Here is a 26,947-nt window from a genome sequence, read left to right as displayed (position 1 = left end):
CAAGAGGATAGTAAGGCTATGGCACACGGCCAAACACCAGCTGATGGCGAGCCCTAGGCCATGCGGTATTATCATCGTATTGTTTATTTTCTGCTTATTTCCGAGGATGCTCATGATTGTGATTATTTGCAAGGTGATTCCTCTTTATGATTCCTCAAAAGGTTTTAAACCGGGTTTACGGCCGGGACTGTGAATTGCATCTAACAAAAAAAATATGGCAAACTAGAAGAACCTGTAATTTGAAAGACAATACAATAAAATAAAATAAAAACTTTAATCCAGCAGCCTGGGCCTATAAATTATCATAGGCAGTTTTGATACAAAAGTCAATATCCATACATCCAAAGTCAATTGAACAAAGTATGACCATCCACTGAAGAGAGTGGGAATACAGAACGAAAATAACACATCAGACACATATCAGTAGGCATAGCCGCTCTCAGTTATCCCACCAGAATACCCATAGCTTCTCTCTCCAACCAGCGGGGCTGATCTGCAACATCCCCGCAGTAGAGCGCGTACCTGCGGGAGCCTCCGAGCCGATATCAGCGCCACCGCATTGACCCAAACTCTCCGTAGTGCTCGGTTCATTCCGAGGCGCACTGTGCGTCTCTCGTGTTAAGATGCAGCTAAACGTTATTGGCTGAAAGTACACAGTCACCGTCATCACTAAACAGCCCGTGACATAAGTTATTTTCTAGATGTCACCACTCCCCCGCCCCCTTTTTGACTCAAGCATGCACTGTCTTCGTTCTGATTGTTTGGTGGGGGGTCCTAAGAAAGTGGGCTGTTCAGTGGTTCATATTTGGCTTCACTTTGGCGGAGGTCTCTCTTTCTCGACGTCCTCTGGAGCCGGCCGGACGCTGAAGTTCCCCTACCTGCGCAGAACACGTCGCCTGCACACTCGTGGTCGTCGACGTCGCAGTGCACTGAAGTCTACGCACTGCGCCAAGTTCACTGGAAACGGTCAACGGACAGAGAGAAACCTCACCAAAGATTGATTTCATCAGCTGAAATGCCTTTAAGGGGAATCCGGTAGGCTGACGCTTTCTTCAATCCATCATCTGCCTTGCCGTCTACTTTTGGTATTTTCATTTGTGTCACGTAGTAGCCTATCTACTAACAAGTTCAAAGCTACTTTTGGCTATTAAAAAGTAATGATCCGAGTATTAATAAATAAATGAATTAACGAATTGCCTTGTCTTGGCTACTAAGGTCATGCATATTTTTTAAGAGCTATATTAGCCTTAGTTAACGGGCTCCAGAATGCATCCTACCTGTGTTAGCCCCTGCCACATCAATCTGTCAATCAGCCTGACCCGAAAGCAAATCGGCTGGCGGTTGTTTTTTGTGGGATCCAATGCACTGCAAACGCAAGATATCTTCAAGCGAACTAATTATGGATCTAGGTGAAGAAAATGTACTTATATAGACTACATATACATTGGGAATATGATAATAAAAAACCTCCTAATTCACTTAACATGGTAGCCTAGTTCATTCAGCAATATGGTACCAATACAATAACCATAAAATATTCCATTATACTTTGCAATGACTATATGTATCTAATTGTGTTGAATTGTATTATGAATGTGCCTTCCTGCCCTCTCTTTAAACAAGAGAGTTGAGCCACAGGCAAGTTTAAGAGCATTCCCCTGGCCCATGGTTTGACCTCAAGACCCATTGCAAGGTCATCACTAAAGGACAGAGTGAGAGTGGAGAAGAAGAATATATGACATATCTTATGTAATGGGGAAGGCAGAAGGTTTCCTTGTCCCAATGTGGTACCCTGCCACAGCCATTTTAAAATATAGCAATGGCAAAGTCTAAGAAAGGGATGCAGTGATTCATTCAGATATGTTTTTGAAAAAATGTCTTTGATTTCTGAGTTTTGCCACGTAGGTGATGTGAAAGCAGTAAATGGTTTATATGGTAGGACATATATCATAATTAGCTTTGCATCAATGGTCCGAATTATAAAAAATGTGATGATGCATGCAACATAAGGAAATGGAGTGGTTCTAATTAAGGATGCACCAATGAGCATTTGGTCAGGCATACTACAGATTTGAAAGTGATGAGTCGTGACTTTTCTCAACAGGACATGAGCCAGAACTCATTCAAGGAGTGTCCGATGATTATATTAAATATTGTCATACCCATTTTGCTTCGGCATTGGCTACCGTTAATAAAATAATGTCAATGGCTTCCTATCACAATGTAAGAGACGACAGGAAAGAAAAGTATTAATTGGAGGTCAGCAGATTCAAAATTTGAGATGGGCTAGGGTTAGGAGAGAATGGAACTCTTCCTTAGGAGAACGGGTGGCACAGTGGCTGTCCTGGAAAATGGAATAGAAATGTGCAGACAGTAGCACAGGGAGCTCTAGCCCCACAGTCCACTGAGCCAGGTTCAGCAGTGAATTATTGTCCCACATAAGCCTGACCTGGCTAAACCGGGATCAGGAGTAATTTCCCTGGTCACTGCTACCTGAGGTAATTAGCTAAATCGACCTTGAAGCATACAATCGCCGCGCCCACCCACAAAGTTGTGGTACCACGCACAACTTAGCATTTAAATGTTTGTTTACCAAACACGAACCAATGTTTTTTGTTGTTTCTGTTTTAGTTTGGACCATTAGGCTTCATATTTAGAAGTTGTAACATATTATCCCCTAGGATTTTTCCGAATAGGTTTTCATTCCTTGTTTGTATAGCTGACCAGTATGACACCAAACTCCCTTAACTACCATGATTTCTGGTGGTTTTTCGTATATTTGGGTATATTCCGCACTGATAGCAGAGTTTTCTCGCTTGTCTTTACTCTTTTTGCTAATTAAAAGCAGCGCAAAGCCATGGTGAAAATGAGTCCATGATAATAACGATGATTTGATAGAGGAATATGGCAAAAACTAGCCAGTGCCAAGCCTTGATCTGCCGTCAACTGCTGTTGGATCAACACACACTGTGGTTTTCAGCCCTGCTTTCATGACAATTATACCATTTGAAACATTTCTACTGACAGTATCTTAATGTGACCTTTACTATACCCTACCAGGGCTTCTCTTTGGCCCTTTTCTTAGTGGTTTTCAACTTCTCTTTTCATCCTTGAAAAGAGAGAAGGATAAACGCAGAAGAGAAAATTTAAAAAAAAGCAAGCGTGCCTGTGCCATGTCCTTTAATTTTCCCTAAGGGATTTTGTGTATGCAAGTCTCTCCGGAGTGAATGGCCAGCGTGCAGCTGTCCTACTTGCCCACTGCCTGTCTTTGTGAGCAGCTATCCAGTCAAGAATACTAATAGTCATGCCCAAAACGTGGAGTGACCCAGCTGGCTTGGAAACAGATTCACATTTATTCAACCTCCGAACAACGCCATTTAAGATAACCATGAAGTGTGTGCTGCATTTGTGCTCGCTCCCCCCGCTCCCTCAATTTTTTATCAGCCATGCATTTGTGATACAGTTGGAGTTCTGTTCAATGATTCTGTGTTTATTATACAACTCTTTTTAGGTAATCTCATTTTATTCACACTGAGATTTGTGTCAATGACAGCTCTCTCACTCAGTCACACACACCCACACTCACACCCACAAATGCACGCACGCACACACCCACGCACACAAACACAAACACACACACACACACACCATGCACTCATACCCGCATGTACACATGCACACACACAGACACACAAACGTTTACAGCACCTCCTCTGTGCTGTATTCCCCAAGGCTTCTTTCACTATGAAGAGTGTGAGTTAGATTCATGATTTAGACTTCTGGTTGTCTGCTTTTGTTACAAGCAGCAGTCAAAGACCTAGCTGTCTGAAAAAGATAAATAAACCCTTAACCAAGATCTCTACCTAATAGCTGAAACAAATCCAACAGGAAAAGCGGTAGTGGAACATAGCTCTGACTTGGTTAACCCATTTCATGGAAATAAAAGTCGCCTAAGTATAACCTCCGGTGTCGCTAACCTCCGGTGTCGCTAACCTCCGGTGTCGCTAACCTCCGGTGTCGCCCTCCATGCGTTCCAGTGGCGAGGGCGTGTAGGAGGAAATGGCCCGGTCGCAGTGGCACATCACAGCTGGACCAGCAGGCCCCCTTCCCCACAAACACACCCCCACACTGAACGATCACAGCTTCATTACAAGCACATCACGATCCCTTCCCACTGTGTGCGATCACTGCACTTTTTAAAACTCACTGAGCAGCATATTCTTCCGAGAGCGCTAGACGGTTGGTAGCCCGTGAGTCGCTCCTGCGATGCGGGCACCGCCGCTGGGTGCGGTGGTCTGAGGTCAGTGTCTGGGCGGTCTCCCGTGCCAGGGGGGGGAGGGCTGGTGACGGGTGACGGGGCGCTGGCAGGAGGCCTGCGGGGAAGACCAGACTTGTCATTAGCTCGCAGCGGTGATGAACAGTCTGTGGTGAGACGGCTGTGTGTGTGTGTGCGCGCTCCAAGCCTTCCCCTCCTTGAAAGCCAGCGGGAGCGTTGCCTGTTTTCCACGTCTATATTTTCTCTTTCTTTTTTGTACGCTGGCTTTCTTCATCGTTTTCAGGAGCCTTGCGTGTAATGGTTATATTACAGGCAGTTTTGTGTTCTATGTTAAGCCAGGGTTTACGTTGTGCGCCAATGTATTGCAAAGCTACTGGATTTCAATCATTGATTTAGTTCTATTCATATACATTAGCGATTTCTTCTTTTCAGTAAAAGCCTGTAATGTTTTTTATTCTATTTTAGCCAATATTTGTCCAAATATTATCCAGACTTTTTTTTTATAATCTAGCCTACTAACCTATGGCTGTTAATTGAAAGACATTACATATATATTAACACCCCTTACCACAATGTACAATGGGATTACTTGCTTTAGAGGGAAATAGTTGTAAAACAGTGGATATTCAGTGGCTGCAGTGCTTATACACAACCAAATGGAAAAAACAGAAGCAAGCCAAACCAGGACACTAAACAGTTCATCATTACTCATCAAGGGAATCTGCTATTTTTACAGTCCAGCCACTGTTGCATATTCCTACGGATGAATTGAATGGTTGATTCTATACCACCTGTTGCTAATCGACCAGATCAAAGAGGAGAGGACTGATGGGAACTGTTGAATCAGCATGGCAACAGTCACTACAAAGGGTTGTGTGGGCTACACAGTGACCATCGCACAGGAAAAACTTTTCGGTAAAAACCAACAGTGTTTGGACGACTGCCCCACAGGACATGACAGAAAGCCTGTCTACCGCTTATGATCTAACCGTTCCCATTTAAGGAAATAAAATGTAACGTTGGGCCACGTTTAACCATGTGTGATGGATAAAACCCACAATAGGCCGAGGGTGTATTTAGTCGTCTGTTACTTTATTCAGGTTTCTATTTTTTTTCCTTCTTCTAGAAATCTCGGGAGATTTCCGCCCCTGTTTAAAGCTTTAATCCTTTTTCCTCCGTAGATTTGCCCAGCTTCTACCAATCTTCTGCGCACTCTGCCAGCTCACCACAGCCTTCCCAGCCACCCACTATGCCCAAGGTAGTTATATCCCTGCTTTTATTATTTCTTAAGGTTATCATCTCTTGCATGTAGGGAATAACATCCTTCATTCTATTGGACGTGTCGTAAAAAACACAATATTGACTGCGCTGGCCTCTGAGAAAGAGAGAGAGAAAGATCAATATCTATATCTGCTACATGGTTACATTTATTACCCCACCGCAGTGAATCACGTCTCCTCCTCCCTTCTCCTCCTCCCTTCTCCTCCCCCCTTCTCCTCCCTCCTTCTCCTCCTCCCTTCCCCTCCCTTCTCCTCCTCCCTTCTCCTCCCTTCTCCTCCCCCACTCTCCTCCTCCCTTCTCCTCCTCCCTCCCTCTCCCCTTCTCCTCCTCCCTTCTCCTCCTCCCTTCTCCTCCCTTCTCCTCCTCCCTTCTCCTCCCTTCTCCTCCCCCACTCTCCTCCTCCCTTCTCCTCCTCCCTTCTCCTCCTCCCTCCCTCTCCCCCTCCCTCTCCCCCTCCCTTCTCCTCCTCCCTTCTTCTCCTCCCTTCTCCTCCCCCACTCTCCTCCTCCCTTCTCCTCCCCCACTCTCCTCCTCCCTTCTCCTCCCCCACTCTCCTCCTCCCTTCTTCTCCTCCCTTCTCCTCCCTTCTCCTCCCCCACTCTCCTCCTCCCTTCTCCTCCTCCCTTCTCCTCCTCCCTCCCTCTCCCAGACCACGGCCCCAAGCTCCAGGTAGACATCCCCCCCCCGGCGGTCTTCTCCGTCCCGCTGGGCAGCTCCATCGCCATCCCCTGCTCCATATCCACCACGACCTCCGACCCTTCCCCGTCCCCCGCCCTGCCCCCCCGGGTCAAGTGGACCCTGGTGGCGGGCGGCGTGGAGACGGAGATCCTGGTGGCGCGGGGCGAGAGGGTGAAGGTCAACGAGGCGTACCGGGACCGGGCGGCGCTGCTCAACTACACGGCGTCCCCTCTGGACGACCTGACGCTGTGGCTGGGCGAGCTGCGCGCCAGCGACACCGGCCACTACCGCTGCGAGGTCCAGCGCGGCCTGGAGGACGCCAGCGACTTCGTGGAGCTCAAGGTCAAAGGTGACTCAAGGGCGATCCCCCCCCCCCCCCCCCCCCCCCCCCCCCCCCCCCCCCCTGTTGTGTTACTGCGTTGGTCTTCTAGGGGGTATTTGGACTGCGTCTTGAAGAGGACATTTGCTTGAATATGACTCCATTTTAAATGGTTCTACTGACCACAAACCACGGGCTCGTTCTTCGAACATGGTATCTATCCATTATTTCTTCCATCCATACTCGTTTTTTTTTAACGATTCATAGAATATCACTTTAACTAACTTCCTCCACTGCGTACCCAGTACTTGTGGCTCTAAGTGTAGGGGTGCACATGTGTGTGCATGTGTGCGTGGGTTCATGTTTATGTTGGCTTTCCATCTCCGTCCAGGCGTTGTGTTCCACTACAGAGAGGCATCTGGCCGCTACGCCTTCTCCTTCCAGCAGGCGCAGAGGGCATGTGAGGACATCGGAGCCCACATGGCAACTCCAGACCAGCTGCTGGCTGCTTATTATGATGGCTACGAGCAGTGTGACGCCGGCTGGCTGGCCGACCAGTCCGTCAGGTAACACTAACAAACAGCCTCTGAGTTAGTGTCCGCCACCCCAGCCCAAACATTACTGTTATGTTACTTTCCTGGTGGTCATTGATTTTTTTGATGTATTCTTTGTTATTGTTCTTTTTCCAGGTATCCCATCCAGGTGCCTCGGGAAGGTTGCTTTGGGGACATGGACGGAAAACCGGGAGTAAGGAACTATGGGTCTATGGATCCAAAGGACCTCTATGATGTGTACTGTTATGTGGAGCAGATTGATGGTAAGGGATGGTTCTTCACTACCATTTAAGGATAGGACAGACAGGCGTCTATTTAATGTACTTTCCTGTCATGACAATGAACCGGTGTCCCATGTCATGCCATAGCAGATAGTATCATATAGATAGTAGAGAGATTTGGTTTCTTTGGTTTCTTTATATTAATGGGGCTGTGAATCTAGCATCTTTCAGCTTTTGCTTGGTGAGATGTCTTACATGATCTTAAACATACAGATTTATATGAATCCATATAGCCAAACAATTACCCATGTATATACTGGTGAAATGAAATAAAAAATAATGAAAAAGATGATATATACATAAACACATAAAATGTGTCTGTGTGTGCGTGTGCGTGTGTGTGTCCTTGCGTGCGTGCGTGCGTGCGTGTGTGTGTGTTTAGGGGAGGTGTTCCACGACCCTCTCCCCCAGGCCCTGTCCTACGAGGGGGCGCGGGCCTACTGCCAGCGGGCCGGCGCGGCGCTGGCCTCCACCGCCCAGCTGTACGCGGCCTGGAGCGACGGGCTGGACCGCTGCAGCCCCGGCTGGCTGGCCGACGGCAGCGTGCGCTACCCCATCCTCACCCCCAGGGAGCGCTGCGGGGGACCCCAGGCCGGGGTGAAGACCCTGTATCGCTTCACCAACCAGACAGGCTTCCCAGAGCGCTCCGCCCTCCACGACGTCTACTGCTTCCGAGGTCAGCCTTCCCCCCCCCCGTGTCTACGTACTGCTGGGTACGGCGCCAGGTTAAAGGGCGGGGCAATTATTACGATTCCGATCTCCAAACTATTTATTTTTTTATGTTTCTTAAGCGTTTTGTAGAAGAACAGCTGGATATATATTTCTGTTTGGACATTTTGTGTATTTTTTAAGGGGACATTTCTCTGTTACAAAGTCTTTTTTTTGGAGAGAAAGGCTGAGTAATGAAACAAAATAAATCGTTTGAATAATCGTGATTTCAATGTCGACCAAAATAATCGCGATTATGATTTGTTTCCATAATCGAGCAGCCCCACCAGGTTATATGAATCAAGCTGGTTCTGTTACATTTTTTCTAGTATCAGCCAACAGACCCTTTTCACAGAGCAGTCGCCCTAGGAAACACGGGTCACATGGTACTTGGTCAATGTGGGTTTTCTTCTCTAGTTTAGTCTGCCATCCGTGCGGACCCCGTACATTAAAGCAGCAGACCCATCATTACTGTCATGAGCGACACCTGTTTACATTCCCCACTCTAAACCTACCCTTCTGCAGCTCTCGGCGACGTGCAGACCGACTCTCCACCCGACTACGCGGCCACGGAGCCCGAGGACATGGGCCAGGACGTGGTGGTCCTCCTGCGGCCCGTGGAGGAGCTGCAGCTCAAGCAGCAGTACGACCACAAGGAGCGAGAGGCTCAGAGCGCGCTGGAGTCCCTCCCCATCTCCCCGGAGCCGACCGTCCAGGGGCGATCCCTGGCACCGGGCGACGCCGAGACCACGCGCCTCCTCAACACCACCTCCCTGACGGAGCTCCTCCCGCCCTTTGACAAGACAGGGAACGATTCTACGACCACCACCACCGCCGCCGCCACCTCGACACCGGTGCCTGCTACCGGCGCCACCGCAGACGATACTGACCGTCCCCTTTGGTCCAGCACACTGTGGCCTGACGGCGATAATGTGACGGATACCAGCCACAACGCCAGCACCGGCCTTTACCAAGCGGAGCTGGAGGAAACCGTCCAATCGCTGGAGTTCCCCGAGCCGTCGTACGAGCCTCACAGGCATTACCAGCCGATGCCAGATGTCAATCTGGAAGAGCATCAGTCTCAGCTGTCAGATGGCTCCAAGCATTTCCAGCCGATGCCCGAGACCAATTTGGACGTGGAGGAACGCTCGGAAGGTAACGACAGCAGTCCAGACATCGACCAGAGCGAAGAGGTCTTGGACGGGGTCCCGTCCACGACCCTTGTGCTTGATTTGAACCTGGAAGAGACCGAACGAACGACCGAAAGGCAGCAAGCGTCCTCATCGAGCCGGCCCACAGGAGAGGTAGCAGGACGCGTGCTCCTGACCTCCACCGGGTCTCCGACCAGGGAGTCCACCTCCCTGTGGTTCCCCGACGAAGGGTCGGCCGAAGATTCTCAAGGTACGATAAGAACGCTGTTTAATCAAATACGTGGTGAGGGAAGGTTTGGCAAGGTTTTACAGAATAGTATAAAAATATGGTTAATACATTGATAAAGCCGTGTTGTGATCTAAAAGTCTCCTCTTGTGCAATTCCAACTGTGTTGTGGCTTTTCTCCAGAAAACGTCTCTGATGGACAAAACACCAGTTCAATGGCATCAACCATCGTGCCAGTAGCCTTCACCTCACCCGTCTCTTCGACTCACCTCGCCCCGTCCTCCGCCACAGTGGTGGTCACTCCAACTGACCTCCCATCTGAAGGCCCAGGAGCAACCCTCTTGTCTCCTCCGGAGGTCTCTGAGGCCGAGCTCCCTCAGGTGGTGTACTCCGCGGTCGTCAACCCCTGGGAGATCTCAACCAGTCAGGAAGGCAGCGGGAGCTCAGAATACGACGATCTGATGGGGGCCACCTCCGCCTCCAACACCATCAATGCGACCACCACCACCCCCGCCAGCACCAATGCGACCACCACCAATGCGACCACCACCAATGCGACCACCACCAATGCGACCACCACCAATGCAACCACCACCAATGCGACCACCACCAATGCGACCACCACCAATGCGACCACCACCAATGCGACCTCCACCACAACCACCACCTCCACCTCCAACCCCACCAATATAGTCATCACAGCCACCGCCCCCACCACCACCACAACACAGGAGGCGCATCCCACCGGAGCGGTGTCGTCTGTGGGCAGCACCGTCCACGAAACAGCCGTGAGTTCCACTGAGACTCCGGAGAGGAAGGTCAACGGCGCCCGACAGACCGCCGGCCCCACTGCAGCGGTCCCCCGCGGGGAGGCCGGGGCCGACCCGACGTCGGCCTTCACAGGGGCCCCCACAGCGGGACCCCGGGCCGCACTCCGGGAGCTCGGGTCCACCTCCACACCGAGCGACAGCTCCCCGGAGGACGAAGAGCTGGCCGGCTTCCCCATCAACACCCAGAGCCCCGGCGGGACTCTCCCCCAGGCCACCTCCACGGCGCAGGAGTCCCTGCTGGCCCCCGAACACAGCAGGGAGGCGCCCTCTCTCTTCTCCGTGGTGACCCGAAAGGTCCCCGGGGACGGCGAGCAGTTCAGCGTGTGGTCGAACACGCGGAGCCCCGTGGCGTCGACGCCGGCCAAGGTTTCCCGCAAGACCCCCGGGCCGTCGCCGCCATCGCCGCAGACGACCACCTTTCTGCCCCCGGTGAACCAAGGGCGGGTTGACGAGCAGTTCATGCTCACGCAGCCGCCCACACTGCTCATCTTGCCCAATGAGAGGGCTGCTGTGGGCAGCGCAGGGAACCCCTCAGGTAACGTTGAAGCCACTCTTATCAGTCTAACTACCCTGCTCTCTTGTTATTCGATTCAATGATTCCCTTCCAAAAAAATCATTGCCGGTCCAACCCCCCTTTGCTTTGCTCCCTGTCTAAACACTCTGATTGACTTGCTCCTCTTCGTCTTCCTCAAACCCTCCTCCTCCTTCTCCTCCAGCGTCGGCCTCCCTTTTTTCGTGCTTTTTTTCTTCGGCGTCCTTCGATGCATTCACCCCCCTGACTCGCTACACGCTCCTTCCTATTTACTTTGAAATATTCTGCACCTCTTCTCCGTTTGACACCCACAACCCCACACTACTCCTCCACTCCCCCCCAACCACCAAGACCTGCACAAGTTACACAAGCCATGTCTATTTGTGCTTGATGTCTTCTTCTTTTTTCTTACTCAAAGATTGACTTCTATGAAGTTCTTACCAGGAATGTCTGTTGCGTTATTTACCCCCCCCCCCCCCCCCCCCCCTCGAGTCAAATGGTACTGGTGATGCCATTCACATTTCAAAGTATCTCGCCTGTGTCAACTGAATTTAACTGAATCTCTGCCAGGTCCGGCTGAATGTTTGCGTACCTGAGATTACAACCTTTGAATGAATCCCCCCCCCCCCTTCCCAAAAAAAAACAATATTTTTTCTGAACCAATCTGTATATAGCCAGCCTGACACAACCAGAATATTACGCAAATGCGTATCAGCAAAATGCGTATTAGTCCGGAAACTCTTTCATTTTAGATTTCCAAGGGGCGTTCAACAGACCAAAATGCCCCTGGATGCATTGGATAGACCTACAACTAATCAGAGCAACAAAACGCTGGACAAATCAACGGCAGCCATCTTGTTTCTCTATGAAACTGCCTAAACACCGCTCCCATAGGGCGTACATCTGTCCAGTCATGTATGAAACCCACCCCCCGGGATTGGCCTAACCCGGGCCAGGTCTACTGTAAATCTGTCTGAACGGGTGGGGGGCCAGAGCAAACAAAACATGAGCTTGCAGATTTGTCTGGTTCCCAGGCTAGCACATAGCTGCAGAAAGGACTCAAAACTTGAATGTCACTGTGTTGATCAATGCAATTGCACAATGTTTTTAGATAATACTGTGAATGGGTATACAATATCAATTGTTAGTTTAGATAATAAACTTAGGCTTTGGCTCTGTAGTGACCATTATGTTTCTTACTTAGTGAAATGCTACTGTCGCTTAACAAAACAGTATCAGAAATACAATCAAATTGTCTTTAAAAAATGACTTTGAATGATATTACGTTAATTAATGAAAAAAACAACTGTGAGCACCAGGATTTCTGCAGATCTTCTGCCTTGTGATTGCTGTAGACCTAGATATTTTCTTTTGAACTCCAACAAGTAAAATACCCCAGAGACAGGTTGCAAAAAAAACTGAAGGGGTGGCACTGTGGCAGCTTTCTATTTTATCTAGAATATACAAAAAAAGATGATATGATATAGCTTCAGAACATGACTGTGAACATGACTTTGACTACTTGTATTTGTTGGATGGCACATGCAATCATTTTAGATAATGCTGATATTCTAATGCACAAATCCTGATGGTTATTCATTATTAATTAGAAAGCACAAAATATCTTGTTTGTTGCACAAAAAAAGGTCAGTTGTTCTGAATTAAACTTTCAAGAAATTATTAAATGAATGACTGTGTTGGCGTTAGGTCTGTAGTCTTTGTATAGGGTTATACACTGAAGCTCATCGCGCTGGTTTGCTTTCTCCACTATAAAGCATAAAACAGGCAGTTAATACATTTTTAATAAATTATTTAGGAGCACTTTAAAGCTTTAAGACAAAGCACTACAGTTTAAAAGTGATCCTAGTTTATCCTGAAGTCATGGGGTGCCAGGCGGTGTTTGAAGTTATAAGGGTAACAGCAGGAAGAGGTGGAACAATGCACCCTTTCATTGTTACAGGAAAGCTTTCCACCAACACCAAACCCAGAGAAAAAACCTAATGTTCCACTTTGTTCCACTCGGGTATCCTTATTCGCATGTCGCAAACCCGTTTAGATGATATCAAATTAAATTAAGATTTTAAATGTAGGCCTGTATTTCAAAAAGAAAGTTTAGTAATTTTTTGTGTGAATAGACTCATTACCTTCTATAGCAGCCAGCAGCTTCCCATTAGCTTGAGTCATTGCATCCGGAACGGGAACGCCGTTGACTGGCACTCCGAACAATGCCCTTAATCCGCCTCATCAGCGGTGTTTGCGGAATAGGAATTATCGCTCAATGCACATTGTGACTGCTCTGCCTCGATCCCCTCTTCCTCCTCTGAGTGGAGGCTAATGCTGTTGCTGCTGCTGCTGCTGATGATGATGATGATGATGATGATGATGATGATGATGATGATAATGATGATGAATTTCAATCAGAAGATTTGAGTGGAAAAGGAATGTCTCTATTATTTAGACGATAGTTAAAATGAGACACAATCAAAGCCTAAAGATGGTGATATAAGAGGTTATGGCAGATTAAAGGTTGGATGAGATCGAAAATTTTAAACATTATCCTGTCACCTTAAACTCTTTAGCCAATCGTAGTTTACATGACAAACAATTGTTTTGTTGTAACTTAATGTTAGGATTTGACTATGTTTGACACTATTTGTATAGTGTAGACCAGGGGTCACCAACACAGTGCCCTCAGGCCCCAGGGATCCCGCAGGGACCATGTGAGGCGCCCGCAGGCCTGTTCTAAACATAGCACAACTCATTCTTGAACAACTCTTGCCCGCCTTTTTTAAATCATTGTCAATAATTATTGTGAGAAATCATTAACATGATCAGTGTCTTCACATAGATGAGTATCATTCATCATTAATAATAATATATAACTAAATGCAAACTGAGCAAATTTGTTATTTCAGAAGAGTGTATCAAACTGGGTTCCCTTCGTATGACGTATGATACCCATGAAGTAGCTCTCAGGTTCAAAAGGTTGGTGACCCCTGGTGTAGACTGTACAAAATATCGAAATTATATGAATGACTAAAAAAAGTTATGGAGTTATAGAGACATAAGATAGGCATATTTCCCTATACCCCACTGACATTCTCTCAAAACAACACGATGAACCAATAGGCTTGGGAGTTGTGAAAATGTGCTCTTGAGTCATTTCCTCAATTCAGTTATTTGGACAGTTCTTTAAAAAACAACAACACTGTGCATGTTTTAGATGCATGTCTGCTGGAGCCCTGTCTCAACGGGGGGACGTGTGTGGATCACAGCGGCCGCGTGCAGTGCCTCTGTCTGCCCAGCTACGGAGGGGACTTCTGCCAAACCGGTAAGCTATGTTCAAAATATGAAAATACCATTAGAGATGTTAAAGGCGCTGTAAGGCCGTCCGATTCGAGTCGTTAGGAGAGAGAGCACAAAAGACAGTTTATAAGCCTAAAACAGCCCAAAATATCTCCCCTCTATCTCTGCCTCCTCCCTCCCTATGGTTCTCAGTCATTAAGATATGTTGCACTTTATTGAGCTAAGGCCATTTCTTACAAGTTACACCCCTGAAAAATGCTCTTAAACCATACCTACAGCACCAACTCTCACTGCTACTTAATATACACTCTATATTCCCATTGCAATACAGTGCTTACTGTGGAATATATACACTGATGTCTAATTATTCCAGAAAATCAATATGATTTGACTGCTTTGTTTTAGTGGTCAAATCAACCTCCTATAGGAGGATGTAGATGCTTTGTGTGATTAACATGACATTAATTATCGTTTATTAATATATCTGGGGCTTGCACCGTTAAAGCTCCAAATTTAAATAAACAAATATGAAATGCATGATATAATATGTAATGTAATACACATGTTATCATGTCTAAAGGGGGGCCTGTCTCACCCTCTGCCTACCCGGTCTCTCCCTAACCTCTGACCTCCCAGACGTGCACCGGTGTGAGCCGGGCTGGGATAAGTTCCAGGGCTTCTGCTACCGCCACTACGGCCAGCGTCTGAGCTGGGAGGTGGCCGAGCTGCACTGCCGCATGGCCGGGGCCCACCTGGTGTCCATCATGAGCCCCGAGGAGCAGACCTTCCTCAACAGTAGGTGGCACAGGGCCGCCGCTGATGAGTCATGTGTTACTGTCCATGTGATGATTGTTGTCGGTTAGGTTGGCTTTCCTATTTGGTCCGAGATGCACCGCTGTGAGTGCGGTCGCTTCTGGCTGTTGACGATTCTTTACATCAGAATAATGTGGAGGAGGGATGTGGCGCGGGAGGATTTAAAGACAATAAGAACAAAGCAAACCCAAAAGTAAGAAAGTCACCCCCTTGTCATCTCCCCAGGTAAATACGAAGAGTACCAATGGACCGGGTTGAATGACAAGACCATCGAAGGAGACTTCCGCTGGTCTGATGGAAACCCCCTGGTGAGACGAGAGAGCAGCAGTGCAACGTTCAATTAAAAAGTGGTGGTTGACTTAATACTGAACACATTAATACAACCACCTCAATGTATTTAAATACTTCTTAGTTAATATACATAAACAAAGAAGTGTTTTTTAAAATAACCCTTTTTCAAATAGAAAGCCAACACAATGAGTGGTCAAGTGAAAGCATACATTTTCATAATCCTTTTGTAAAAAGCTAACAGTATGAAAAATAAAAGCGCTTTGATTTTATGTTCCCTCTGTTCAGCTCTTTACGTAGGAAATAAAAGAATTGGGCTTTCATGTTCCCTCTGTAAATCTCTATGAGTAGGAAAATAAAATTGCTTGTTTCATGTTCCCTCTGTACATCTCGGAGTAGGAAAATAAAAGCGCTTTGTCCTCATGTTCCCTCTGTACAGCTCTATGACAACTGGCACAGAGGGCAGCCAGACAGCTACTTCCTGTCCGGGGAAGACTGTGTGGTGATGATGTGGCACAATGGTGGACGATGGAGCGACGTGCCGTGTAACTATCACCTGGCATACACCTGCAAGAAAGGCACCAGTGAGTGACCTTTTCTTCCTTAAGGAACCTTATGACTTAAGTTGCGTTCACATTAAACTGAAGGTCATTTGTAATGTCATGTATGTCAGGCGTTTATCGCAGCAGAGTCATCGTAAGGGGTAACACAGACAGGTATATGTCATAACGTTAATTACAGACACTGGCACGCCTACACACAGATTAATTTATTGAGCTACACCTGTTCTGAATCCACTACTCCGCCTAGTCCATGTAATAGGTATTTCTGTGCTTACTCCGATATTTCGTCCAATATCCTAGAGTGCCAGATCAGAACGGATCGCATCTTTTGCTTTGGGATCTTTGGGATCTTTGGGATCTTTGGGATCTTTGGGATCTTTGGGATCTTTCCTAAGTGCTCTCGCCCTTCCCCCCGACAGCGCTGTGCGGCCCACCGCCTAAAGTGAAGAACGCCTCCATTTATGGAAGAGTGGTGCAGAGGTACCAGACGGGGGCGTCTGTGCGCTACCACTGCGCCGAAGGCTTCCGGCAGAGGAGATACCCCCTGGTCAGCTGCCTGTCAGGGGGCGTGTGGGAGGAGCCTCGGATCCAATGTGTCCCAGGTAAGCCTTAGGCCACGCCTCCTGGTCAGCTGCCTGTCAGGGGGCGTGTGGGAGGAGCCTCAGATCCAATGTGTCCCAGGTAAGCCTTAGGCCACGCCTCCAACTGGACCAGGAAGAAGAATAAACAACCCAGAAGACGAGTCCTTCAAAGGTGACATATTATATCACCAGGTGTGCGATGATGGATAGATCAGTCTACCAGCCAAGCCAGGGGACTGTAGCAAATGTTGCCCATCTATCCGTCATACATCTAGGTGGACATGCCAACTTGCGTCAGAAGAGGCAGATTTTCAATACGACTTGTAACACCTAATCACACTCACATCTAGTGGGATAATATTTCACCTTTAATGTTAGACAAAAACCAAGTCCAAGACAATTGGAGATAACTCTACACAAACAATCACATTTAAAATTCGAAAAAATGTGCCTTATTAAATCAGTTCGTTTTTGGCAGCTTATTAATAATGCTGTTGTGAGGTGTATAGTTGTACAGTTGTTATTGACTATTATATTGATTTTGAGGAATATCCATGATTATACAAAGTGAAATCTGCAGTTCAGTGAATGAGACCTTGGAGACAGAGAAGGGCTGGCTCTAGCAGCTCATTATTCAATCGGAACCGTCTGCGGTTATTGTGCAATGGTAATCCTGTTCATAGTTTGCAACCATTCATAGTTATTATTTAGTAATATACGTTTTATCTGGTTTTACTCTGTAATCACCTTTCTTGTTGTAGTCGGTGGGAGGATGTTGGAGGCAGCGGGTCACATCTATTCATCCACCGGAGTGATGTTCGCGGCTGTCCAAGACGATGTTGACGATGAAGCCACAACGACAGAGGCGTCGCCACAGTATTGGGACATCAAGTTTTAAACCGACAACTGCTTTAGAGCCCATCTTTTTGATTGTGCATTGACATATGCTATAATGACGCTTCCAAACAAAACATAAGCAGTAAGCAGTTAGACCACCGTTTTGTAATGCTGAGACATGTTGTTCTTAACTGAAAAAAAAAAGGAGCTGGGTTTTTTATACTTTCTACTGATTTCTTCTTTGTGAAATTGGATACACCCATCCAAGGAAACCCTGCTGTGTCCAAAGCAATAAGATGATGTTGCACCTAGTGCCCTTCGCCACTAGATGGTACTATTGCGCCATAGAAGCCTTGTACGTCTACTGAATAATTTGGTTGATCGTGTTGAATTAGAAATATTTTCAAACCGATGAATTTAAAGGTGGATTTAGAGTAGGCTATTATTCAAAACAGAAAACAAAATGTACAACCTGTAGACCAATTATGTTTTTATATTCAGCCCATGGTTCTTAGCTAGCCATGCATGAAACACAACAAATCAAAACCGTCAATACTTTTCCTATCATTTGTTGTGGGGAACCTTTGCCGACACAGCTTTGTCCATCAACTTTATGTTATAATAAAGTTCTGTAGGACAGCGCGGTGATTAAAATACATTTCTTAAACCATAACAGTTTCATTTCCTTTTTCTTATTCGAGAATCACATCATTAGTGGTAGGACCAGGTCCATATATCTGCATATAGCATGTACAATGTGGATAGGAGTCTAAATTGTGTGCGTGGCCTATCACATACCAAGAGATGGCGGCCATCTTGTTCATTCGATTGGTCTGCCAACTAGTGCCTCACCTGCATAGAATTGTATTGACAACCCTTTGCCAACAATCTTTAGTACATTTGGTAGACCTACACATCTTCTTCAGGTGAGCATGTATTGGTATCTTAAATATTATTACCCATAACCCAATCGTTATTTGAGTTAAACCTAAACATTTTTTTGTTCTTTCATTAGCCAATCACAAACCATTTCAGTTACACAAAAATATTTTGTATTTGACTATCATTGACTGTATGTAGCATATTTATTTCTTGCTAAACTTTTCTTGAATAATCCCATCATCTTCATTCATGCTCATCGAGGTCAGAAATAAGCAAACTTTCATAATGGCCTGGCCCATCTTCCTCCTTCCAATGCTGCTTGCATCGATAATTCGTTTGTCATTTTAAACCAAACATGGTTTTGCAGGCACTATAACTTCTCCTAGCCAGCCTAAGACTATCCAAAACGGGCAGGGCCCATAATGTACAGTTTAATAAATTCCTTTCCCCCTCTGTCCTTGATGTGTTGTTGTATAATCTAGTGTGTAGGTAGTACTGAAGATATGCTGAAATACATACAAGATTATATCGCTCGGAATTCTAAAACGCCGCCAGGTGGCATCAAAGAGCCGTTAACAAAAAGTGTTAATGACGCACTGTGCACATCAACTTTATTCATAATTAAACACCAAATACAATTAAACTTTTATTTATATTATTATTTAATAGTTCAAGTAATAGTTATAGTGTATTTAGTAGTATAGTGAATTATTTATTCAAAGAATAATTATAAAAAAATAATCACAATTTGAAAGGAGGTCATGATTTAAAATGAATAAAATTGGCTGACAATAAATACAAACAATTGAAAGTACCCTATGTTGTACCCGATGGTGTCCTCTGCTCTGGGCAAATAACCTTCTTTTCTATTTCTTGATTTAAAAAAAATATATATAAAACTTATAACTTATATTATTTTTGTCCGTTGCAAAGCTATATTTACATATGCATTCATACGACTCGAAAGTGTATCAGAAATAAAGTTATTGTAATTAATCGTCTCCTCAAACAGAGACGCTTTACAAAAACTGGGACATTTCTACTGTATTTGCAATTATATCCAAGCCTCCACCATGCATTCAGAATAGATCATGGCCCATGTTTGGAACACAGCCATGTGACCCAGGGCTCCAGCACAGCGGCTGTCAGCGATAGGCCCCGACGTCTACAGCGCATTAACGGATTAGCCGCTAACAGTTTTGGGCATCCCAGGTGGCTCCCACTGAGACACAGTCTTATGTACCCAACCTCACGCCCCAAACCCCCTGTTTTAATCTCCTTCTACTTTCATCCTGTCAACAAAGACCGACCCTATCGCTCCTAATCAGCCCAGGCGATGTGAATCGACAAAGACCGCTTGTTTTGTCCCTTCCTCCCGGGGGCGAGGGGGCGAGGTGGTTCCTTGTGGGCATGTGTGTGGGACGGACGGCGTGTTTCTCAGGCCCCTCAATAGACGGACGCGGCAGTGGCGGCTGCGGCGGCTGGGTGTGTATGCAGAGGGCCGGTGCCCTCAGCCGTCCGACACGGGGCCTGAGACACGGCTCCGCATGGGGCCGCATTGTGGCCTGTGACCTTAAGGTCGCGGGGGTTGGCCCGGGGATGAACGGCGTGTTAAAGGACTCCTTATGGACTTCCTCCCCCTACCAGAGGAAGTGTGGCTGGCTAATTGAGGCCCGGCCCCGGGGGTGAGGGGGGGGGGTTAACCCACCCCCTGGTGCGAGGTCCTTGACACCCCATAATGATCACCCCTGGTTCCTAGGGTGACCTGGGTGACTTCTGGCCGGTGAAAGGAAGAACTGGGTGTGGGGCTTTGCAGCAGGCCAGCCATGGTGTCCCACTAACGAGGACACATTGCTCTTCAGTCGCGACTGAGGTTGTCTCGCTCGGGATCTATAATAAATGATTGAATCATCAAGAAGGCCCTCATTCAATGGATCCATGTAGGGAGTAGATGGTTAAGAGGAGGTGTGTTCGTGTTGGTGGAAGGGGAGGGGGGGGAGGCGGGTGGGGGGGGGGGGGGGGATTGGCGGCAGGGGTTCTTGAATAAATATAAATAACGAGTCCACAATAGGGCTGGACTTGACGGCATGCATCTTGCATCCCCCCCCACCCCCCCCCCCCCCCCCCCCCCGAGCTCCTTGTGAAAAGCCGAGACAGCGACGACATCAGAAGTAGCATAGAAAAAAGTGAGGGCCCCGCTGAAGAAAAGAGACAGAGGCCCCGTTGGGTCTGGGAACGGCCCCAGTGCGCGGTCCCCAGCAGGCTCTCTGCCGGCTGCGTCGTGCGGGGCCCGCCCGCCCGCCCGCCCGCACGACGCAGCCGGCCCTGCATCCTAATGGACGGGCCGACCACGTGCACGCTGCGCGCTTTTGTTCTGGCCAGTGAGGGCCCTCGGGGCGAAGGCTTCCCTCTGCGCACCGCTTCAATGCTGCACAAGCACACACAACCAGGGGGCAAAGTACACGCGATTCATCTTGTTCGACAACACACAGCACAACATACACAGTTGTGTTGTGATGTATGAATGAGGTATCTGCTGACACGTGGATGTATGTTCGTCGTGGGCGTGTTGGGAGGCGTAACGGACGACTTACGGATGTGAAATGTGTTGAGTGTAATCAGGTTTATGTGTATTTTATCTATAAATATATAGGTTTCTATATCTACTGTATATCTGTATATATAAATAGAAGATATTATATATGTAAGCTATTATGTATAAGTCTTCAAAGTCTTGTGCTTCAAGAGATGCCAAATTAAAAGACACATTATAAATGCAATTTGAAAGGAGTGACATATGGTGCTTTACATTATTCCAAACATTAACACCAAACTATCGAAGCGTTAGGACTCCATTGATCTGGAAGGTCACTGTGTCCTCGTCTTGATCACCAGAATCTTCATCATCATAGTCCTCATCCCCATGTTCTTCCTCCCCATAGTCTTCGTCAGCATCATTTGTCATCACCAACAGTCTTCGTCCCCATAGTCTTCGTCCCATCACCGTAGTCTTCCTCTGCCTCAGTGGCCCTATCAGGGTGTAATTAACGCCCGTGATCTAACGGCCGGGGGAGGGGGGCTGACTGCGGAGCGATGGTGGGAAAACAGCAAGATGAATGACTTTGTGGACGGACAAACAGACGGATGGGTGGAGAGGGGTGGGGTGAGACGGGGAGGATGGGGGGGGGGGGGGGGGGGAGACGGGGAGGATGGGGGGGGGGGAGGATGGGGGGGGGGGGGGGGGGGGTTGATGTGGGAAAGGCTGACTCTGTCGAGGAAATGATGAAGAAGTGCTGCATAAGCAGACACTGGTCACATTTATTTTTCTTTATTATCTCGGCCTGTATTATTCTATCTTCTTAGGGGGGTTATATTTGTGTTGCCATCATCATTTAAATAATATATTTTAATAATAATTGAATAATGTATTTCATATTCGACTCAATTTAGTTAACATGAATAAGCATCGATTTTGTGATAGGAAAGATAACTTAATTCATGTAACATGTGGCATATAACATATCATAACATTATCTTCCTTTTCTATGTAAATTCAAATTCATATATGAAAACATATATTTTTTTCATTTATAGTAGGCCTATAGCCTCATCAAATATTTTAAGTAGGCCTACTAACTTTTACATTTTCTAATTTTCTTCACATTATCGTAGAATAATCGTATAATTATTAAAGAGTACTTTCCTAAATAAGTTAAAAACATTAAAATCGGATTATAACGTCACGTGAAGACGTCAACCTTCTTTTGCTAATTGCTTAGCGTGTGATTGGAACATGTCCTGGTTTCAAGAGACCGCATTGCAATATCTAAAGCGACCAGTAGGGGTCACTTGTACATCAATAAGACGGCTACATGGAAATCATTTATCTATGCATCCCATGCGACGGCGGCTACAATAGAACCTTGTTGTGTGTCCATGGAATTCATGCATGCGTCTGGGAGTTTGTCTGGCTCTCACGACTCTGGGGCTCCACTCACCATTGATTGGACCCTATCTCAGAAAAACACACACACACACACACACACATACATGCACAAATACGCAGGCACCTTGCAAAGAAACACACACACACACACACACACACACACACACACACACACACACACACACACACACACACACACACACCAGTTAACAATATCTAGTAAAATAAAATACATATTCAATGTTGAACGGTGCCTTAACGATTTTCTTACTTAAACATTTTGTGTCATACAATTGGCCAGTTCTGTAATGAAATCTTTTTCAATTGTTTAAGTTGATGGCATTCTGTTCTTGAACAAGAGCGCTACTGAGTCAACATCTTGGGAGGGCCTGATGACTAATTATATTTTATACTGTATTATACTTTAGTATCTACTGAATGAAACAGTTCCAGAGCATATCCTGCACAATACACATTCACACATCCTACACCATACATTCACACATACTGTACAAAACATTCTCACATCCTATACCATACGTTCACACATCCTTTACCATGGGTTCACACATCCGATACCATACGTTCTCAGATCCTGTGCAATACGTTCACACATCCTATACACTACGTTCTCACACCCTGTAGGCCTTCACCCCGGTCAGCCAGGAGGGACTACCGCAGTGGTAGGGCGCATCGGACGGGCAGGTGCGATGGCTGTTGTGAAGGACAGCTTACTATTTTGGTGAGCTGGTCTACTGTACATTTTAAACAGCGTGTAATCCGAATGAAACTAACGGTACACCAACTCAGTACAGCCATACGTGTCAACCCATTTCCACAACCTGTCCAGTATATTAAGCAGCCGAGACCGCCCCCCCCACCCAGAGCAACGTTGCGCTGTGCAGACGGCCTGCGCTGCCGCCGGCCGCATTAGCATGTGAAAGCCTCTAGTTCCTGTGAACCTATTTGCCCTTTGACCTTACCACTGTGTGTCTTACAGACAGCAAATAGCAGTGGCTGAGCTGTGAGGTCCCCCCCCTCTTGGTTCTCACCCCACCCCTTGCTCCCAGCCCCCCCCCCACCCCCCGCCCACCCCCCCACCTCAGCGAGCCATAGAGGGATGTAGACACCAGAGAAAGAGTCGGACATGTCTAGCCTGATGCCCTCCGCCTCCCTCATGGCTCAGACTTGATGGTCACCACCCGGTGGCGGGCGGGGGGGCCTTCAGCCCCTGCTCTCCCCGCTCACAGGCCATCTCTGTGGGCTGGGGTTTGGCTGTGAGGATGGAGTGGTGGCATATTCAGAACGGTCCCTCCCAGGTCTACTGTGAAACATGTGGACCCATGAGGAGAGATACCATCTCAAACTATTATCTTACTTAGCTTATCTGATCTTATTCCTGATATTTATATGAGGATATTAATGTTATAGTTTTAATCTGTACTTCGGCGAATCCATAGGAGGCAAATTGCAAACGATAGGTTGAAATGTCATTGATACGTCGTATGTTATTTGATAAACACAAAATAATGCAATGGTTAGACTCGAAGAACTGAAAAATATATGAATGTTACCTTTACTTTTTATTTAAAAAAAGTATTGATGTATCAACCTCTGCAAATTAAGTCTAATTAACCTGTATCGATTCAAATTTTTTTGCCACTGTTACGAAGCCGGAGACAAACAAAGGCAGCTGTGCTTATTTTTTTGTGTATTAATAATAATAATAATAGTAATACTTAAATATCTATTCAAAGTGTAAAAGCATTATTTATTTTGATTGGCAGGAACCCCAGCCAGACAGAGCTCTTCTTTTATATATTATTTAGTCAAAGTTCTGCAATCGTCTCGGTTTATATTGCATGTAGATATGTTAAGTCGGCCTTGACTTTCCTCTCACACACAACACATCTATGTTGACCGTGCCTAATCAGGGCAGAGTTTACCAGGTTCATGTATTAATTCAGTGCTCATGAATTCACCCACACATGCAAACACAGACACACCACCTCTGCACATTCCTAAACACACTCCTACTTAGTAGACATAGACTCAGACACAACTACGCTCTCTCTGAAACACATGCACACAAAAACACAAACACACACACACACACACACACACACACACACACACACACACACACACACACACACACACACACACACACACTGTGACGCAGACAGTTTGAAGTGTCTCATCTCGCCATCCATTCTCTGGCTGTCTACTCCGTGTGACCCCGTCTTTTTAGAGGTCGAATTAAGGAGTCAGACCCTCCAACATGCTTCGGCACACTCACGGCTGATACCTCCTGCTGGTCTTCATGTGTGTCTGGGCGGGCACAGAAGGGCTCTCAAAACGCCATCATTCAGATATTGTTTTCCCATCTACCTCGGTGGCCCTCTGGTCGGACGCCCTGAGAACGTCCCACAAAGATTTACGTCCTCTTCAATAACTAGACGTTTTGTTCCGGTTTTGGGTTTTGTGGGGGATTAGCCACGGGCGGCTATGGGAATTGATTTTTCATTTGTGGACAAAAGGTTAAAACCGACACTGGCTCAATGATATTGTGACATTTATTTATACATTTTGTTGTCGTTCTTTTTATCTGTCTGCCATGATATTATAGCCCAGTTTTTTTTAAATAAAGATTATTATACATTTTTACACTCATATATCTCTCTATATATATATCTTTGTATATACAGTATATATATATATCAGGTTTAGTTATTAAGTCACATGAATTTGATTGGTTTGAGTTTGAACATTAAAAGAAATGAATTATTGACATATTGTATTGCATTGGGTTGATGAGAAGTCTTATTTTGATTAGTTCAAATGTCTTTGAGTTTGTCATTGACATTGATTGAAGAAAAAAACACTTTTGTCTTTTTGTCCCATCCTGTGACCAAAAGTCACAGGAAGTCATTCCAGTGTTTTGTTACATTGACACACTTCTGTCCCCACGCTGACCGCCCATGAAAAAACCTCTCCTTGACCCTGCCTGTCTGAACCTGACCTCTGACCTCTCGTCAGCAAGGGAGGCCAAGAGGTCGACAACACTAGGTCAACAAGCTCTCTCTCCTTCAGTTGACTTGTGTTGATCTGTGAACCAAACTTTTTATTCGAATTAGAATCTTTAATGTTTTCAGAAAACTCATTGTTCTTACTCACCAAAAATAACAAAGCATTTGGAGAAGTTACTGAAATAAATACAAAAATTTAAAAAGTCACATCTATTTTATGGTAATTCTGCATGCGTCGTCGGAATCCCCTGGGCCTTCTAAAAAAGTAGGGTAACAAGTGTCGGGGTCAAAGGTTAGGCTACTTGATGCTTTTTAAAGGGCCATCGTGAAGGGTCACACAGGGAGCAATATGCTGCCTGTCCTCTCTCCTAACTGAGTGACCTCTTTCTCTCTCTCTCTCTCTCTCTCTCTCTCTCTCTCTCCTTCTCTCTCTCCCCCTCTCTCTCTCTCTCTCTCTCTATCTATTCACCCCCCACACACACACACACACACACACCAACACACCCACCATGCAAAGGCACACGCATGCTACAACACACACACACACACACACACACACACACACACACACACACACACACACACACACACACACACACACACACACACACACACACACACACACACAGGTCAGCAGGGGTCGGCAGAGGGTGAATTAGGAAATGGCCCATTATCGCTGTGACCCTGGGTCTGACCCCATCTTCCCCTGGTGTCGCGGTGAGGAAGCCCCTCGTCCACTTCATGAAATACCTCCATTAACATTCCATTATGAGCCAGCGTTCAGAAGACATCCATTCACACCACGTTTCCTCTTTCTCTTCACTCCATTGTGGGGTCTGAACAATCTTGTGACTTTAGAAGACAAGTCTGCAGATTTCCTTTTACTAAGTTCACTTTCCTTGTTTTCTCTACCCAGGATATTGGTGATCAAATTGAGTGATATACTGTATAAATGCTGGAATATGTTGTGTATGATCGTCAACATGGTGATCTATGCCATTTTGTCTTCATTCCCAAAATTATGTCAGTGACTAAAAAAATATCCCATGTTTTTGCCATTCTCTGCCAACCAGTGTTTGACCATTCCTCTCTGCTGCGAAGCCAGGTGGTGTTCTTCTGATGACATCATATTCCCTATTAGTACCTCTTCAAGATCACGACAAAGGGACACCATGGGCGAGGGTTTGTGTGGTCTGTTAAGCTTCTCGTACTCTGAAAAGTATAACACCATGATGTCACTCATTATTATGCTTCTATACACGATGATGCAGAAAAGTATCACCAGGGGTGGCTTCCTAGAAGTCTTTGAGTCCCAAATACGTTTTTCTTAGATCAAATCGAAGTTGAAACACTTACACTTTAATGTACTAAACTATAATAGAATACCACTGTTTAATGATGTGCAACTCGGTAATGGTATGCTTATTTGTTTTATTAGTATATAACTGTGCCATTTTCTCCCTTTACTACCGTTCGTATCAATGTTGTATCTTATCAAACTTTCAACTCTATATTAAAAGAGTGCCTCTTTACACATGCGTAGCAAAGTGGTAATGAGATAAATTGAATTTCATCTAAAAGTTTAATTCATCGTTGCTAAGCATATAATAACCGCTGACAAGGAAAGTGGATTTTTTGTTCTTTGGTAGCACTCCGCAAGTAGTCTGGTCACTTGTCAACCCCAGTGTATTCGGTTGCTAAGCGACGTAAACGTCTTTGGCAGACTATTTCTCTGCTGATCAACACTACGAAGGGTAATTGTAAAATGACACACCGTGGGAAGTTATTGTTTTGTTTTGTCAAGTAGCCGTGCAATGAGCCGGATAATGTATAGAACGGCGCCAGTCATTACCGAACATCAGCCCC

The 26,947-nt window shown here is 46.2% G+C and overlaps 1 protein-coding gene across 1 annotated transcript; it reads left to right on the top strand.

Moving 5' to 3' along the window:
* Nucleotides 1-600: 600 nt before the first annotated feature.
* Nucleotides 601-17,897, top strand: LOC132450703 (brevican core protein-like). Its single transcript, XM_060042734.1, has 14 exons — nucleotides 601-1,035; nucleotides 5,458-5,534; nucleotides 6,207-6,584; nucleotides 6,946-7,120; nucleotides 7,244-7,371; nucleotides 7,772-8,065; nucleotides 8,623-9,498; nucleotides 9,658-10,839; nucleotides 14,060-14,167; nucleotides 14,779-14,937; nucleotides 15,181-15,263; nucleotides 15,683-15,827; nucleotides 16,226-16,408; nucleotides 17,149-17,897. The coding sequence occupies exons 1-14, from the start codon at nucleotides 1,016-1,018 to the stop codon at nucleotides 17,283-17,285; spliced, it is 3,945 nt and encodes a 1,314-aa protein (XP_059898717.1). The 5' UTR covers nucleotides 601-1,015; the 3' UTR covers nucleotides 17,286-17,897.
* The last annotated feature ends 9,050 nt before the right edge of the window (nucleotides 17,898-26,947 follow it).

This window comes from Gadus macrocephalus, chromosome 22, assembly GCF_031168955.1.
Source record: "Gadus macrocephalus chromosome 22, ASM3116895v1".
Lineage (NCBI taxonomy): Eukaryota > Metazoa > Chordata > Actinopteri > Gadiformes > Gadidae > Gadus > Gadus macrocephalus.
This window is presented reverse-complemented; position numbering and strand designations above follow the sequence as displayed.